The sequence below is a fragment of the Miniopterus natalensis genome, chromosome 10, assembly GCF_054644295.1.
Source record: "Miniopterus natalensis isolate mMinNat1 chromosome 10, mMinNat1.hap1, whole genome shotgun sequence".
Classification (NCBI taxonomy): Eukaryota; Metazoa; Chordata; class Mammalia; order Chiroptera; family Miniopteridae; genus Miniopterus; species Miniopterus natalensis.
In genome coordinates this window covers 6,845,674-6,862,242 of record NC_142090.1, presented here as the reverse complement: position 1 = coordinate 6,862,242, position 16,569 = coordinate 6,845,674, and the positions used below count along the sequence as shown (strand labels likewise).

Below are 16,569 nucleotides of genomic sequence, written 5' to 3'. Positions count from 1 at the left end.
GGCCTCCGGCCTGCCTTAGGCTATTGACCTAGATATCCAGCCTCCACGTGGGATGGCCCTTGCTCAGAGCTCTTCAGCCCGATTTACAACCGTGGTTCCTCTTTTCTCCCAGGACTCTAGCCCCATGGGTTCCCTTTAAGTTTACTCAATATGCAACTCTCACTCCTCCTGATGGTGAAATTACCTTCTCCTAGAAAATCACTCCTTTTTCCTGTCTAAGCTCAGTCACCACTTCTCTAGAAAAGACTTTCCTAACCTACAGACTAAATCAAAGCCTCTTCTTGACCACAACAGATACCCCTCTCCTTAGTGCTCACGCAGCTTGGAATTTTATATTTATTTGTATGACCGTCTGGTTAATGTTGGTCTCTCTTGTAGGATCTCATCCTATGAGTGTAGAGTCTGCCTCCGTCTTGCCCACCTTTGGGTCCTCATTGCCTGGTTTCATTTCTGGCTCGTCAGAGACTTTCGTGTCTTAATAAACATATAAATGTACGTGGAATAAATGAATCAATATATAGTGAATGGTCAAGAAAATCCTGTTGAATTAGTGAGTAATTAGCTGAGTGTTTGGAGGACTGGTGGGAACCTGCTTGGCACAGGACCAGGTGCCGTGAGGGCTCGGAAAGAATGAGCAGTGGGAAACCTACGCGCGGGAGGCGGTTTGGACGAAGTCATCAGGATTTCAAATACCCAGGGCGGGGGCCCAGTGTGAGGGGAAGTTAGTTGAGATCCTAGGTTTTGTACCAGGAAACAGTTGACCTTCGGGAAGCCAAGTGGGAGACGGACACAGAGAGAGTGGATCAGAAATATCACATGTCAAACACTGAGCTCAGGGTCTCTTTTGTGTGTTTGTGCTCATAGGTTTGAAGTGGTCCCTACCTATGTCAGTGTGGGAAAGGACCACTATTGTTCTAAAGACTCCTGAGTGTATCTTGGTGTTGATCTAATATAAGAAAGAGCTTCAAGCAAAGGTGATTTTTTCCAGGGTCAGAGAGCAGAAGCAAGCCCATCATCACCTGCCATTTGGGAGCAGGAATTGGCCAAAGTATGGAAACAAATCAACAGAGGACACAGCATAAAGGCCTGGTTCACTCCTGGAAATGAAAGATGGTGACTGGCATGGGTTCTGACCAAAGGGGCATTCCCCATGTGGAGGTGCAGACCGCAGACCTTTCATCGCACTGAAAAGAAAACAGAAACTACTCCATGAAAGTCAGCCTGTTCTCACCGAGCGCATATTCGGTGAGGCATTCTGAGAGATGGAGATGATCCTATGGTCAATAAGTCTAGGGAGGAGAGCTGACAGGAGAACAGCTAGATCAGACCAGTTCATGTAGATGCCAAAATTGGTAGCAAAATACGAGGGAACAGAAAGGAAGAAGTAACTCTTTCTAATCAAGCTCTCAGGGAAGAACTTCAGAGAAGGCGACACTGAAACTTAGCTTTGAAAAAGTCTATATGACCTTGGTGGGCAGAGATGGCATTACAGTGGAAGGCCGCGTCACGGTCACACCAGGGAGGCGGGGAAGTGAAAGGCTTGGTGAAGAGAAAGACAAGCCGTTCACAGGGAATGAAACTTGTTGACAGGACTCACACAGTACTAGCTCTGAAGAGACCCGGGGCCAGGTTTTGAGGGTCTATGAAGGGGTCTGCAGCATGGTCTACAGTCTGGAGAAAGGTTCTTAAGAGACGCCGTGTAGGAAACACTGACGCCATCGCCTCAGCTCTGTTCCCTACTCCACCCTTACTGAATTTCTAACCAAACCCCAGCTCTGTTCAGATAACCCACCTCGCCCTTACAGGATGCAGGGGAAAATGGAGCCATTTCCATTTCCGAGGCTAGATAGGAATTGGCTTAATCCAGGCATGCTAATGCATACCCTTTGCACTGCTCTTTCTGGGTTACAACCAATAAATGTACATAACAATATGACGCTTAATTGTCTGGCAAATGCAAGAGGCATACACAAACCAGAATTGTTATTGTAAATCAGTCCATTTTTGTCAAGCAGAAGAAAATCCCTTCATTAATTCTCACTAAGCCAAATGCAAAAGAGGCTACTTCATACATATGCTTTCCAATTATGGGCTAACGTGAAGAACGACTGGCCTCCTTCAATTATTTTTAGTGATGATTTAAACTTATGTGCCCCATATATTCTTTCCCCGAAGGCCCTCAAGAATCTGGGAAGGATTAGCCACACTCTAATTTAGGAATAGAGATGGATGAGTCCACCTGTGTGCACTTACTGGCATGAGTCACTGGGGACATTGACGAAGTCACTATTTAAGATGGTCCAGAACAGGTGTCTACAGCTGTTTTAAGAATAAGTGCTGTGGTGGCCACGAACATGGTCTGCTCAGATCTCCAAATGCAAGGTTTGGAACTGACAGACGGCCCCAGCTGGTTGCTCTGGAATCCTGGGCGCCAAAGCCAAGCTGCCCAGGGACTTCTTCTGGCCAGTGATTAAGTGTGGTGGGGTTACTAAGGTAGGACTATTTCTGGGAGACATGGGACTCTTCTGATGGGTGGCTTTGGGTCAAGCCTCCCCCTCCCCCCATTGGCCTTGACCAAACTTTCTGAGAGCTGCACTGTAAGCCTTTCCTTCCTTCACTCTCTCCCGCATCACATATCAGTCAGGTGGCTCTTCCAGCACGTTTGATCTCATCTTGGCTTCTGCCTCTTGAAGGACCAGATTAACACAAGTACTGTTATATCTCCTAACACTAAAACGCTCAAGTGTATTTATTAAAATTGTGTTGTTATGGTAGGAATAAAGAGCAGTCATAAACTTGAGAATATTTATGAAAGACACATTCACTACAATTTCCATTCTCTAAGATGTGTGTGATAACCTTTGTTTAAATTATAGCATTGCCCATCTCTGAGGGCAAATTCCTGTCTGCCTAGTTATTTAAAGCAATGAAGCTGAAGTTTGCTGCTTCTCTTGACAGGTGGCCAATCCTAATTCAGTTATGAAAACATTCATATTCTCCTGTGGTGTATTTGTGAAATTATCCTGGGCCTGTATTCTCTTTTTGGATCATAAGTATGTGGAACATATATTCTAGGAGTCAGATATTCCAGTCACAGAGGATGTCTTGGAATCTATCACTGCCATTCCAGAGATAGCCATGCTGAACCTCTCTTCCTCCAGTAAGAAACAAGGGAGGGGTCTTCTTATATTTCTCAATTCCTCCCAGCCCCAGGTTTTAAACACTAAGTTTGGTTTTGTACTGAAGACGTCAGTCGTCTGGAAGCCAGTGGAACTGACTTAGCCTAAGGCTGAGTGGATGTTTTTCCTCTGGCTCTGAAATATCAGACCCATTGGGTAGGCACACAATAGATCCAGTTTCCTATAATTGCACCCACACCCGTGTGGCTTGTATGTCTTCACATATAATTCTATAAGGGTTGCAGATATCAAGATGCCAGAGGTGCTAGTGTGTGGGGATTGGGAGTCATGGACGATCAAATATCTCTATGACAAAATTTCTAACAGAGAAAGAATGTGTGACAGTTCCTAGTGTTACCAGCAACATTATTTTTTTTTCCCTGCAAATATAAACAATTCTTTCCAAATTGGTTTATTCCAAAGTTCCTGTGACATTGACTTTCTTCCCAAGGCTTTCCATTATCATCGAGAATTGTGATCCAAAGTCTTAATTTTAACTGAGATCAAATGAACATCATTCAGCTTGGTGGGGGAAGGGAGGGAGGATATGAAATGAGAAGCCAAGAATAACCGACTCTAAGTTTCCCACTACTCTACACATCAAAATGTAAGACCAGGCCTTTCATTGCTGAACATAGGTAATAACTTAAACCGCCCATGTTTTCCTATTCATTAATTATAGATTAATCTGGCCTATTAAAGAAACGCTGCTTCTTTATAGCATCTAAATGCACAAGAATCCAAATGCATAAGCAGCATTTCTATAGCTCTCTTGAATTGTATGTGGAATTGTTTGTGTGCACATGTAGTTAGATCTCTGAAAAGTTGAGTTATCACTCCCACCCTTCTCTACCACACTTGGGAGACTGACTCCAATGTGTGGGTCAAAGAAAGAAATTCGTTTCAAGTGGAAGCCAAGTAGGGCCTGAAAGCTTTAAAGGAGTAAAGCACAGAGGTGTGAAGTAGTCTTGAAAGAAGGGAGTTACTTTTGTCAGCAAAAATAGTCAACATCTATGGCTGTACCTGGTTAGCTATTGGCCTGTTAAATACTTACATTAGGTGGGGACGTTGGTTTAAGGATGAAATAGATCAGAGATTAATCTTATGGGGAAGAGATCAGAAGGAATTCCAATAAATGCAGCTGTTGAAGATTGGCTGTAAGGCTAATACTACTCATTAGAGAGCTCTAGTCAGCCTTGGGAGTTAGACACTAGAAGACAGTAGACTAATGGAGAAGAAACAGCCACCAAGGAATAGCAGGACACAAGAAACTTGGGAGCCTAAAGATTTCCACTAGATAGTTGACTGCTTCTCCTAAATACAGGGGGTGAAAATAGCTGAAAACAGATTATGATGTTCGGGCAAAGTGGCAAAGAACATGCCAAAGAGGCTGACGGATAGAAATCCTCTGACACCATCTGGTCTCGTGTAAGACTAAACCTCAATAAAACTGTCCAATGAATTGGAGTGCAGGAAAGCCTACAGCTCCATATCATTTTGAAATAATACTGGAATTAGGACAAATATTATGTGCCTTGTTGGGAAAGAGAACTAGTTGGCAATCTTCACACAACACCCTATTGTGCATTCATTCGCTCAACAAATATGGAAAATCTGCTGGACTGTGAGCTTAATCACCAGGCCCATGAGATCAGAGGCAGGCTTTGTTTTCGTGGAACATCTGCAGGAATGAGGTGAAGTGTGTTTGAATAGTTGGAGGACATTAAGTGTGGCTGGAACTAGAGAGTAATGTGGAGATATCATGAACCAGGACACACTGGGGGAATCCAAACACTTGAGTGCATTATAAGCCATGTTAAGGGTTTTGGTTGGACTGTATCTTATTCGACGTGAAGCCACTGAAGGATTTTTATTTGAGTTTATTAAAAATTTTTCAAAGTGATACATGCACAAGGTAAAAAATTAAATAGTACAGAGGACTTGAAATGAAAAACACGGTTCCCCCCGCCACCCTTTTTAACTCTAGTCCCATACCCTAGAGGCAATGTATTTAACAATTTCTATTTTTAGATCTTCCGTTGACTAGCTTCCTAACATTAAATAATATGTTTGAATAATTTCTTGGTTTATTAACTTTAGACAATCTTTAATAATACACCATTACAAAAGATAAGAATTTGACTTACACTATCCCCACTTTTCCTTTGCCTATCTTTCCCCAAATTTTTGATAGATATCATTTTAATACTTCTATTGGTTTAATTTATAGCTTTGAACAGCATACCAATCCTCCAGTTCTTGTTCCATCAACTGTAGACTTTTTTTTCATCCCCACTTTCAATAGATAAGTAGTCCTACTCTTCCTTCCACCTCTTTTCCCACAGGTAATTTGCAGCTCTTTCTGCTCTCTTTTTCTTTAACTTGTCAGGATTAATTACTTTCAATTTTATTTCTGAATAAAAAATTAAGCCTTTCATGTTTTGTCTACAGGCTGATCAGAACACTAAATACCAATAAACAGCATCTACATTATTTTGGCTAGGTAAATACTATTTCTTGAGAGCCAAGTAGAAGCTAGGACATTTTCTTCCATATACGTATATCCAATGTCATGCCTGTGCCACATGGAAGGAAATATACCTACCGCCAATGTAAAATCGAGACTCTTCTTAAATTCCACGAGTATTTTTTGTTGTTGTTTCAGAAATGGACTTAAATTTCTTGACATATTTTTGTTTTGTTTTCTTATTTGTTGACTAAAGAATATATGTTCTCCACATTCTCAAACATTCCAGCTTCTCAGTGATACTATCCTTGGCACACAATGCACATTCTTCCCAGAGAGCCTGAGACTGTATCCTTATCTGAACTGGGTATGTCTGCTGGATAACTAACTGTCACTCTATAGTGAGACATCCTGTTGGATAAGTGTCACTCTAGAGTGACACATCCTGGGTGAGGGCCATCATTTCCTAGATTTTGTTTCTTCTTTCTCGGTTCTCATCTTCATTTTGCTGGAGAACTTCCTCAAAGTACTACCTTAGTAAGAGTGCAGAGAAGGTAGACTTTCTGGAAACTTGCATGTCAGAAAATATCTTTATTTTGGCTTGACTCGACAGCTTGGCTTGCTATGGAATTCTGGGCACAAAGTTTTCAGTAAGGTATGTGAAGATATTGCTCCATTGGCTTTTAGCTTTCAGTATTGCCGAAGAAAAATCTGCTGCCAGTCTATTTCTTGTCCTTTTTTAGCTGAGCTAGTTATGCTGATCTAATTTTATTTTCTCTCTGGGCACTTTTAATGTCTTCCCTCTATCCTTAATATTCCAAAATTTCACAAGATTGTGTCTCGATGTTGGTTTTATTGGGGACCCTGGAATCTGGAGACTTAGTTCTTTCTGTTCTTCAATTATTTTTTCTTCACCTATATTTTTGGCTTTCTCTTCCAGAAACCACTAATGGTTAGATATTGATTGTCTAGGTCTTTCTTTTCTTCATATTTTCTGCTATTTCTTTTTGCTCTATATCTAGAGAGATTCCCTGAACTTTATTTCTAGCCTGTCTATGGAGTATTTTTGACAATCTTATTTCACTCTCAAAGGGCTCTCTTTATTCTCAGAGTTTTTCCTTTCTTTGTAACATCCTGTTTTCATCTTACAAATATACCTCAGAACTTTCTGAAGATATAGGTAGATTTTAAAGTTACTTTTTCCACTTTAACTTTGTTTCCTCCAGAACTGGTTGTGGTTTTCAAATCTCCTAATTCTAATTGGTAATTTTTTCTTACATGCTTCTTCCCTGGTTCTCCCTCCCACTCTCCCACCCTCCCCAATGCTCAATGTCTGGGAATTCCTAGCTGAAAACCATCTGCATTTAAGCATCAGTATAATGGTTGACTTTTATAGGAGTTGGTATGGGTTTCCTCTGCCATCGTATGGTTTGGTCTGTTTTTCCAGTAAGCCTCATCTATGACTGGAAACACTTGGTTACTTGGGTAGGGTGTCTCAACTGACAGTAGAGAATTAACTGATAGGCTAGGGGGTCACTTATTTCCACGAAAAGAGAAATTTCATTCTGGAGCACCAACTCCTACCTCTCCCCAGGCAGTTTATTCATTTACTTTATATAAACAACAACAACAACAACAACAGCAACAACAGATTTTTTCACTGGTACCAATAGTTGACTGCCTGTGTTCTATGCACAAAGGATGGGATAGAATGGGATGGGGTTCAATTTTACAACTGGTAATAACTCTTTAGTAGGTAAACTTTTTAGGTGTCCAAGTCTCTCTGGGGTTATGTTGTTCAGATTAGCTTATATTCTGTCTGAAAGGTACCTTCACTCTTTCATTCTTTTTCGTAGTTCGTCCACCTTCTCTCTTCCAGAAATGTGTTGCTGTCTTCTTCACTCAACCCCAAATGCCTTCAGTTTTCTTTGACTTCAATTTCAGTGGGGCCTGGAGAGGGAGGGGAGGTAAACTTATATGTTCAGTTCATCATCTTAACTTCAAAGTACCATTGAAAGTTTTTAAAAAGGGGGGGGAGCTAACTTTACATTTCTAAAACTTCCCCGGGGCTGTAAGGCTGAAAATGGATTAAAGAGGGCAAGAATAGATATAAGTATTATTCTAAATAACTGAGGATCTAATTCCCTTTCTAAGAATATGTAATGTCTGGGACTTTGGGGAGTCAGGCCCTTTACCGAAATAACCCATTCTTCAAAATCCAATAAGCTAGTAGAACGCTTTCATGGTGCCCTAGAGGTAAGGACTGGCATCTGAAAAACCTGAAACCTACAAAAGACTTGGGTGACACTAAAGGGATCATCCCAGCTCTGTCTATTGGGAAGCACCTCAGGAGCCTACCTCAAATTCTTCCTTTGAACTGGAATTTGGGATAAACAAAGAGACTTTCTGTTCTGATAAAATTAGTGCTGGCAAGGAGGGACATAAAGTTTTCCCTGTTTGCTGGTTGATTTCTTAATTTGGTTATTCAAAGCACTGTAGTTGCTCACACTCACTGTAATCAGAATGCCCAGGTTTGCACCCCAACCCTATCACTTGTTACCAATGTAGTCTTTGGCACTTCACTTGCCCTCCATAAAATTCTGTTCGATCATTCCTAAAAAAGGAGTGGTAAATTTCCAGCTCATAAGATTACTGTGAGGATTTAATGAAACGATCTATGAAAAGGAACCAGTCTAATACCCAGCATGTACTTTACGCCCCTCTAATGGACAGAAATTATTTTAAAGGTTGAATGGATATTCAATATGTACATTTAAAGCACCTATATGAAAGATATTCATGAAATAAGGGAAAATAATTCTATGAGTAAGAAATGTCATGATAAAAATAATCCAAAAACCCCCATTATCTAGGTCAAATCTCATCATCTATGCATCCACTCAATTTCCAATAATGGCGTATTAGAACAACTAAAAAAAAAGAAGTGAGCTAAAAGAAAACTGGCTGGATGTACACAACGTTAATCCTCCCATTAATTCAACTCTAGATGAAATTCATTAGAAATACATTTTTAATTCAAAGAAATGGGAGCTTCTGAATGTGTTAGAAAAAAATTTAAGAAAATCTTTGAACTGTTGCAATTAAATGAAATTCGAGTCAGCTATATCTAGTTCTTTTGTTCCAAAGTAAAGATTTCTATCTGTATGTGAACTTTATTTGCCAACCAGTAACTCGTGACAGTGATAGAAATCTGTGTCACTACAGAAATATAAATGCCAACACTGAGCCGGATGCCCATTGTTTGCTAAAGACAAGCATCCTCGTGGACCTTTTCTGGGTTTTCAACTGACCTCCGCTCTTTATTTAATCAAAGAAGTAATTCTACCCGAACAATGGAACTGAATCCAGAGACCAAACCCTAAGTAGCTTGTAAAACTCTGTGAATTTAGAGCCCTTCCTTTAGATAGTAATGCAACCTACCAGATTCCTTTGGTGTAGGAAGTGTAGACCGGCCTAGGATTAACTACGCTGCATCTGTAAAAGCCCTCTGACAATGAAGTCGAGCTCTCCAACCACAGTGAGTTAAGTAGATAACAATGGCAGCTGACATTTTCTCTGTACCTACTAACTGCCAGCTACTGTTTTAGTCAATTTTAGAGACACTAAAATTTAATCCTCACAATAATCCTATGAAACAGACCCCATTTTAGAGAGGAGGAAATCGAATCACAAAGAAGTTAAGGAACTTGCCTAGAGTATTACAAATAACAGTGAAAGAGCCAGGATTTGGAGGCAGGGAGTCAACTGTGAGAGATGATGATCTTAACCTCTAGGCTGTGGGAAATAGCTCCCTATTCTGAGAGCCAGCATGAAACAAGGCAATCCCTTGGACAGCATGTGCTGTACTCACAAACCTCTTCAGAAGTACTGAGTCTCTATGACAACCCTGTGGGGCAGAAATTTTTATCCTAATCTCATACACGGGAAATGGGAATGCCAAAATACAACGACTTTCCCAAGAGTTGACCCTAGCTATGGGCTCTATTTCACCAGATTGCCTTTCAAGCTCTTTAAAAACTATCCAGGACAGAAAATATATGAGTCCTCAGGGACCTGATGGTAAATCTGTGTTTCAGTTGGGTTCTAAGGGCAGGGTTTTTGGAATAATTCATCAAAAATAAAACCCAGCGAGTCCTCAAGGTGTCAGGGCGAGAACCACTCTCTGTGGGCTATGGCCATGATGAAGAACCAAGGGTTAGTTAGCACAGACACAGGGGCTGGCCGAAGCTCTCAAAACTGGCCCAAACAGGGTCAGGAGCAATCTGAAAGCTGAGAGCTGAGGAACAGGACTCATAAACAGAGGGCCTTGCCCCTGAGAAATTCTGACTGTACCTTCTTACTGTGTTCTTAACCTACTTTCTAGAGTCAGAACTAGGGCATTGAGCCCAGAGGACAAGGCTAGAGCCCTAAGAGACAGGTCGAGGAGTGAATCCCCGTCTCTGTCTACCTCCCCACACCTCTCTACCTGCCACCTCGCTGGGCACTCCTTACATCTGTGTGAGGAGGTACAATTTCATAATATTCTCCTTCCATTCAGGCAGGTAGGCCAGGCTGGTAGCCACTTCCTTCTGGATCGGCCAGGCCCAGGCCTCAAAGAAGGGAGCCAGGTTCTTCTGCACTTGATGGGAGAACATCTTCACCCACAGGTTCATCTTGTCAACGTTGTCAGTGGGCAGATTGGTCTGGTTCCGATACTCGGTGAAGAGACGGATAAAGGGCTCCCAGCCAAAGGCTTCCTGGAGCTGGAAGGAGAAGGAAGGGGCAGGATGAGACAGGTAGTCCATAACCAGAAGACCCAACCAACACTGAGAAATGAATTGACTGCACGGAAACCCTTCAACACTAGTTTCATGGCTCTGGCGGACCCTCTCTCTTGTTTTACCTGCTGGCCACATGCCCTATTCTCCTGTATTTGAATAACACAGGGCTTGGCACAAAGTAGACATTCAGTAAACGATGGCTAATAACTGCAATGGTAATAACTGCAATGATCATTATCAGTATTTACCATCAATATCATTATTCATATATCTCACTAGGTCATGAAAGTGGAGATAAGATATTATACAAGGATTTAAAATGGGCTGAGGCAAAAAAAAAAAAACAACCTTAAATCTTTCATAGTTACAAAGTTAAACCTCAATATTTGGGGAACTCCTACTCCTATCCTGACATAATCTTCATTAATCATAGGTCTTTGTCAATTTCCAAGGCAACTAAAATGGCCTTTGGGGGGAAAAGTGAGTCTGGTAGAAGCAGAAAACTACATATAGTCTAGGTGGCTAGACTCAAGACCAGAGCATCACCTTAGGGGCAGGCAGCCATCCTGAGGCCACTGGAGACAGCCCATGTTAGGCTGGGTTACGGAGCTTTAGCATGAAAAAGAACATTAGCCGTTCCCTAGGACAGCCTCAACTTTACTTCACAGATGAGGAACTTCTGTTCCTCGGGTGAAGTGGCCCCATTGACAAGTTTAAGTAGAGTCCCCCGGCAGTTTCTCATGGCCATGGGAATGAAGAGAGGAACTCGAGCAGGCGGAAAAGCCTGGCCTGTGACTGAGTTTCAGAATCTGAGGTGCTGAAACTCCATACGGAGCTGGGAACGAATCCAGCGGCTCAGGGGCAGAGCTGGGCCGTTTGAATGCTAGGAGGCAAAGGCACCCTCCATGTCCAGGCCAGGGAGGAATCCTGGCTTGCCCATAAGGTGGAACTGAGGCACAGCCAAGTCACCATGAGACGATGGTATACTCATCTGAGGGGAAAAAGTAGGTCCTATCCCATATATTGTGTGCGTGTGGGGGTGGCTGGCTGGTTTTTAATACCTATTAAATAGCATAGTTTGGCTTCCATCTCAGTTATGTCTTGGTCTAAAGCCCGTGACAGTAACTGTATTTATAGCACATGTGCCTCTACCACGTCTTCACCTCTCAGTGCTTCCGGCCTATTCTCAGTCATCTCAAGGTCATGGGCTGAGGGTGGGGCTGAGGCAGTTAAGTCCGCTTGGGGTCATGAAAATGATGCGCTGAGAGAGATCGTCTAATAGGACTGTCACATCGCGCATTGTCAGGGTCTCCTGAGGCCTAGTGTGGGAGACAGGTGTCGTGGGAGGTCTCCTGGGTTACAAGACTATCACCTAACAACGATGCTCTGGCGTCCCCACAGCAGGGGGCTCCCATCACCCCTCGTTTTTGCCTAGTATACCTGTAAATACGTTTCCAGTGCTGTCCACGCATTCCAGTTTTTCACATTGGGACCCTTGCTCAGGTAGATTCTGACTCTCTTCTCCCGAACTGGGGGCCACAGGGCGATATTGGCACGGCCTCGAGGAATGCCCAAGACCGTTTCGTGCACATAAACACACCAAAGGTTGCAGGTGGCCTCGGTGGTGTGCGGTGGGAATTCCCACTCCTGCCGCTGCTGGTTGCGGCCCAGCTCATGGACTGGGCCCCACAGCCCCTTGGTTCTGATGAGTTTCTCATTGATGAGCTCCTGCACCGACTCCAGGTGGCACATGATGGGGTACCCTGCGTGCATCCAGCCTGTGGGACAGGGGAGGGAGGAGGGTTAGAGTGCTCCCCACACATCCCACAAAGTTCTTCTCTGTTTTGCATCTCCCAAAATACCCAGTGGCCCCGATGACTTCCGGAGCCCTGTCCTGCTCAGAAGGCAACGCAAACCCAGACCCTCCTGGGCCTTCCTCCTCATTTTCCGAGAGCTTGTGCTTACAGGAGGTGACATAAGTCCCAAAGCACAGTTCATGTTACTATCCAATTTTCCCATGTTTATGAGAGTGCCCTGCCCATGGGAACCCATCTCATTATACTCTTTTCTCAAAATTAAGAACTTAATAAGGGTGTCCTCTCTCATTATTTAGATGTGGAGTTGCCCACATTAACATTACTTTACAGTGATCACCTATGTAAGCAAGAAAACTAGGGTCTAGAGTGATGTCCATGCTTCTTTAATTTCTATAGAACCCCCCTACCCCCAATTATTTAGGCCTCTTGGCCCACTGGTAAAATGCCATCAAAATATCGCTTTACATGTCTTCCTCAATGTCCATCGAGGTCCCACACAATGAGTTACTTAACCATTCCATAATCATAGGACATTTAAGTAATTTCCAATTTTTGTGTGAACGGAAATTGCCGAGCCTGTGCTTTTCTAAAATACGCTTTTTCTTTTCATTTAAATAGCAAGGATTGCATCTTCTATGTCTTGCTAGAAAAGCATGTTCACCCTGCGGGCTGCCCACCGCATGGCTGTTGGGGGAAAGGAAGTCCCTTAGGGGCAGCATGCACAGGGGCTGCTTGGACCAGGGCACCCACCTACTGAGATCTGCACGTCAGCAACGATCCTCTGGGGCAGGCGCAAGGGGAAGGGCTCGGCGCCCAGCCGTGCCACAGCCTGCATCACCTCGTCCCAGAGGCGCAGCAGTGGCTCCGGGTTCTCCAGCGTGCGGAGGTTGGCGGTCGGCACTGTCAGGATGATGTTGTCCGTAGCCAGCTCTCCCCAGGGACCTGGATTCTCCTGGAGACGCCTCTTCCACTCCTCCTGGGATGTCTCCCCTGGGAAGAGAGGCCATGGGCTTGAAGCGCCCTTTTCCAGATCCCTTGGGTTGAAACCCATAACTTGAACCCCAGGAGGACACCAAGGTCATGAACAACCGCGTCCCCCCTCCAGCCTTCTTCTGTGACGTCCCCATGGATGTGGTTTGGTCTATCTCCTTGGCACCAAAGCTGAATTGAAGGAGGCTTGCCTTCCTTCCCTCCTCCAATCCCAATCTCTCTCTTCGGGCAACAAACAGCCCCCATGACCCGTCCCCCCAGCTCTGCCGGCCCCAGGGTTCGGCCCACGGCCCCCACTCACCCAGCTTGTAGAACGGGGCATGCACAGCCCCCTTCACAGTGACGGGCACGGAGCCCAGCTTGCTGCTCTGGGGCACAATGATGTAGAGGAGGCCGCCCCAGAGGCAGGTGATCGATTTCGTGGGCTTGTCCAAGCAGCACCGGTTGATCACCAGTGGGCCCCGGAACAGCTTGCTGGCCCTGGTCAGGTCATCAGTGTGGCAGCCAATCTGTACCTGGAGCAGAGAGATCCCCCCACGGAGTCACCTCGGTGGGAGAGTATAGCACCCATGAGGTGGGGACAGGAAGGGCACAGGGCTATATGACCCCAGCTTTCCTCCCGCCTATGAACCGTGTGTGCTAAACCTATGGAATTGCATCAGCCCTCAGGGGGTATGGACCGAATCGTGTGCAAATATCTTCCCAGGGGAGTCACACAGCCCACTAGGGTGATGCTGAGACGCTGATGTGAGGGGCCCCAGGTGTTCCACGGCGGGGACTCCGGTGTTGGTAACAGGGTGGAGGGGGTCCGGCGGTGTGACCTGCTGATGTAGTGGAGGGTTGATTCAGTTCCTCCCAATTTCCGAGGCCCTCCTTCCTGGGCTGATGGAGTGACCCAGGAATTGGAGTCACTCCTTAGAGTCCTGGAATTGTTTTCTGGGTTTATGCTAATCAAGTTCCAGGATAGCTGCAGGCACAGGATAGGTCCTAATTGTCACAGCGACCCCCAAGGGAGACAGAGCAGTACGGCAACTTAATTTGTGACTAGGGTGTGTGTATGTGCAAGTGACAGAGCTGAGAGGGGACAGGGCCAGCAAGGAACAGACTTTGGCGTCCCACGGAGAAGCCGGAGTCAGAAGAGCCGTAAGCTACAGCGGGGGATGCGTGCGGGATGGAAAGGGAACTAGGGTTTCCTGACTACCACAGCGCCAAAGCTAGGGCGCCTTCCACGCCGCACCTCGCCTACCCCCTACTCCGCGACATCAGTGAAACGCACAGCACTTCAGGGTGAGAAGGCGGTTAGGTTTGCGTCCTGGGCCCTGAAATGTATCAGATCTACACATTCAATCAATCCATGAGCCGTTCTGCACCTTTGATGCCTCACCCTTAAAATGGGGGTGAAAGTACTCGCCCCCTATTGCCCATAGGGTGTTTATGAGGCTCAAGCAAGATGCCGACTGTGGAAGCAAGAGCATCCGGGCTCCACGTTTCCCGGGGAGGGGCCGTGGCCTTACCTTCAGGTCGGCCGAGGCGGCAGCCTCAGGCAGGGACACCTCTATAATCTGCCTTCCAGGTATGTACAGCCCGGTGCTCATCCAGCAGTATCGGGTGCCTGTCGAAAGCACAGGAGGACAGACTTCACCCCCCCTCCGTGGTCCCACCTCCGCCCAGCATCTCCGCAGCCCCCTCATGAGCTCTGCGCACCTCTCCCCCTCCATGCTGCCCCGACTCAACTCTTGCAAACATTACCTAATGCCCCAACCCCTCTCTCCTTGAAAGCTCATGGCAAAGGGCGGAGGCGGCCTTCTGGAGGTGAGCAGGTCCCTGCAGCGAGCTAAGTCAGCAGGTCCCCCAACACTGAGCTCCCGCCCCTCGTTCCACACCTGGATTGTTGCAGTTGACCTCAACGGTGATAGGAGATTCTGAGGGGCGCAGGTAGGGGCTGCTGTACATGTCTTCGATTTCTGGGACTAACAGAGACAGGTCACTTCCAGAGTGGGCCAGCCCAGTGGCCAGGGAGAGCATAGCACCCCTGCAGCAGTCATTGATGACCGGGTTCTCTCGGGTGGCCACCGGCAGGCGGTACCGACTGAGCAGCTTCCTCAGGAGCCGATGCACCGACATGTAGGCGGGGATGTCTTCGGCAGGGATCTGCAGGAACGCCGCGCCGTCGGGCCCCAGCTTCGCCAGCCACCCCTTTTCCACATTCCCCCTCTTTCTGCCCATGATGACCTGGAACTCGGCCAGGGTGGAGCGGAAGTGATAGGTCCTTATCCCGGCTTTCGGGGTGCGGAAGGGCCCCGGATTGAGGCTTTGGCTTGTGATGCTGATGCCCAAGGGGTTGAGGAGGAGGTTTCCTGGGAAGCGAGCCAGAGGGGACACTCCGGGGTTCTTGAAGGCCCACCACCAGGCTTGGGCGGCGACAAACAGTCCCCCGCCCTCGGCCACAAACTCCTGCAGCTCCTTGACTCCCACGTCACTCACGGGCTCAAAGCAGTAGACACTCGCATCGCTGGTGAGATGGGGCTCGATGCTGGTGTCGATGCCCCCCACTGCGAGCAGGCCGCTCATTGTCCTCAGTTCCGTCTGCACCACGATCTTGCCTCGGCGGCCCGCGTCCAGCCAGCGCACGGCATTGAGCAGAAAGGGGCCGAGCTTCCCCACGGTGAACAACACCTTGTGGCCCATCACGACCACCCTGCCCCGGCCATAGCGGGCAGCCGCTATCACACAGCCGTGGTAGGTATCCAGCCCCAGGGGGAAGGCCAAGGCCCCGTGCACTAGCAGCTGGGATGGGAAGCAATCCGAGTTGCTGATGTCCAGCTCGGAAATCCCGTGCAGAAGCTCCTCTCTGTCCTCGGAGAGATCGTCCTCACAGCTGCAAAAGAGACACGGGTTCTCTTAAAAGAGAAGCCCTGCTTATGGCTCTAGAACAGCGCCTGGCATATAGAGAGCAAGCAGCAGCCTTACTAATATTTTTTTATTTTATTTTATTTATTTATTTTTTAAATATATCTTTGTTGATTTCAGAGAGAGGAAAGGAGAGGGAGAGAGAGAGATAGAAACATCAATGATGACAGAGTCACTGATCGAGCCCACAACCCGGGCGTGTGCCCTGACCGGGAATCGAACCCCGATCGCCTGGATCCTAGGTCGACGCTCAACCGCTGAGCCACGCCGGCCGGGCAGCCTTACTAATATCACCATCGTTAGCTTTTCCAGGAGAGCTGGGAGAACCGAGGGGGCTGATCTGAGCTCCCTGGGCATGGAGACGCCTTTCAGGGAGGAGGGAGGGACTCAGCATTGGTTCCGCTCGGCTGCTTCTCCAAAGGAAA

At 46.3% G+C, this 16,569-nt stretch overlaps 1 protein-coding gene across 2 annotated transcripts in view; it reads right to left on the bottom strand.

Moving 5' to 3' along the window:
* Positions 1 to 5,044: 5,044 nt before the first annotated feature.
* The window catches only part of LOC107523765 (TRPM8 channel-associated factor 1), a 29,049-nt gene continuing 17,524 nt past the window's right edge, over positions 5,045 to 16,569 (bottom strand). Inside the window, exons 3-9 of one of the 2 annotated variants that reach the window (XM_016195453.2) lie at positions 15,118 to 16,112; positions 14,749 to 14,846; positions 13,536 to 13,749; positions 12,995 to 13,234; positions 11,868 to 12,205; positions 10,159 to 10,409; positions 5,045 to 7,596 (exon numbers count right to left, since the gene is read on the bottom strand). In XM_016195453.2, coding sequence (XP_016050939.2) covers positions 7,587 to 7,596; positions 10,159 to 10,409; positions 11,868 to 12,205; positions 12,995 to 13,234; positions 13,536 to 13,749; positions 14,749 to 14,846; positions 15,118 to 16,112 — 2,146 coding nt within the window. In that variant the 3' untranslated portion in view covers positions 5,045 to 7,586. Of the gene's footprint in view, positions 7,597 to 10,154; positions 10,410 to 11,867; positions 12,206 to 12,994; positions 13,235 to 13,535; positions 13,750 to 14,748; positions 14,847 to 15,117; positions 16,113 to 16,569 lie in introns of those variants that run through there. The other variant, XM_087820970.1, reaches the window with a different exon arrangement.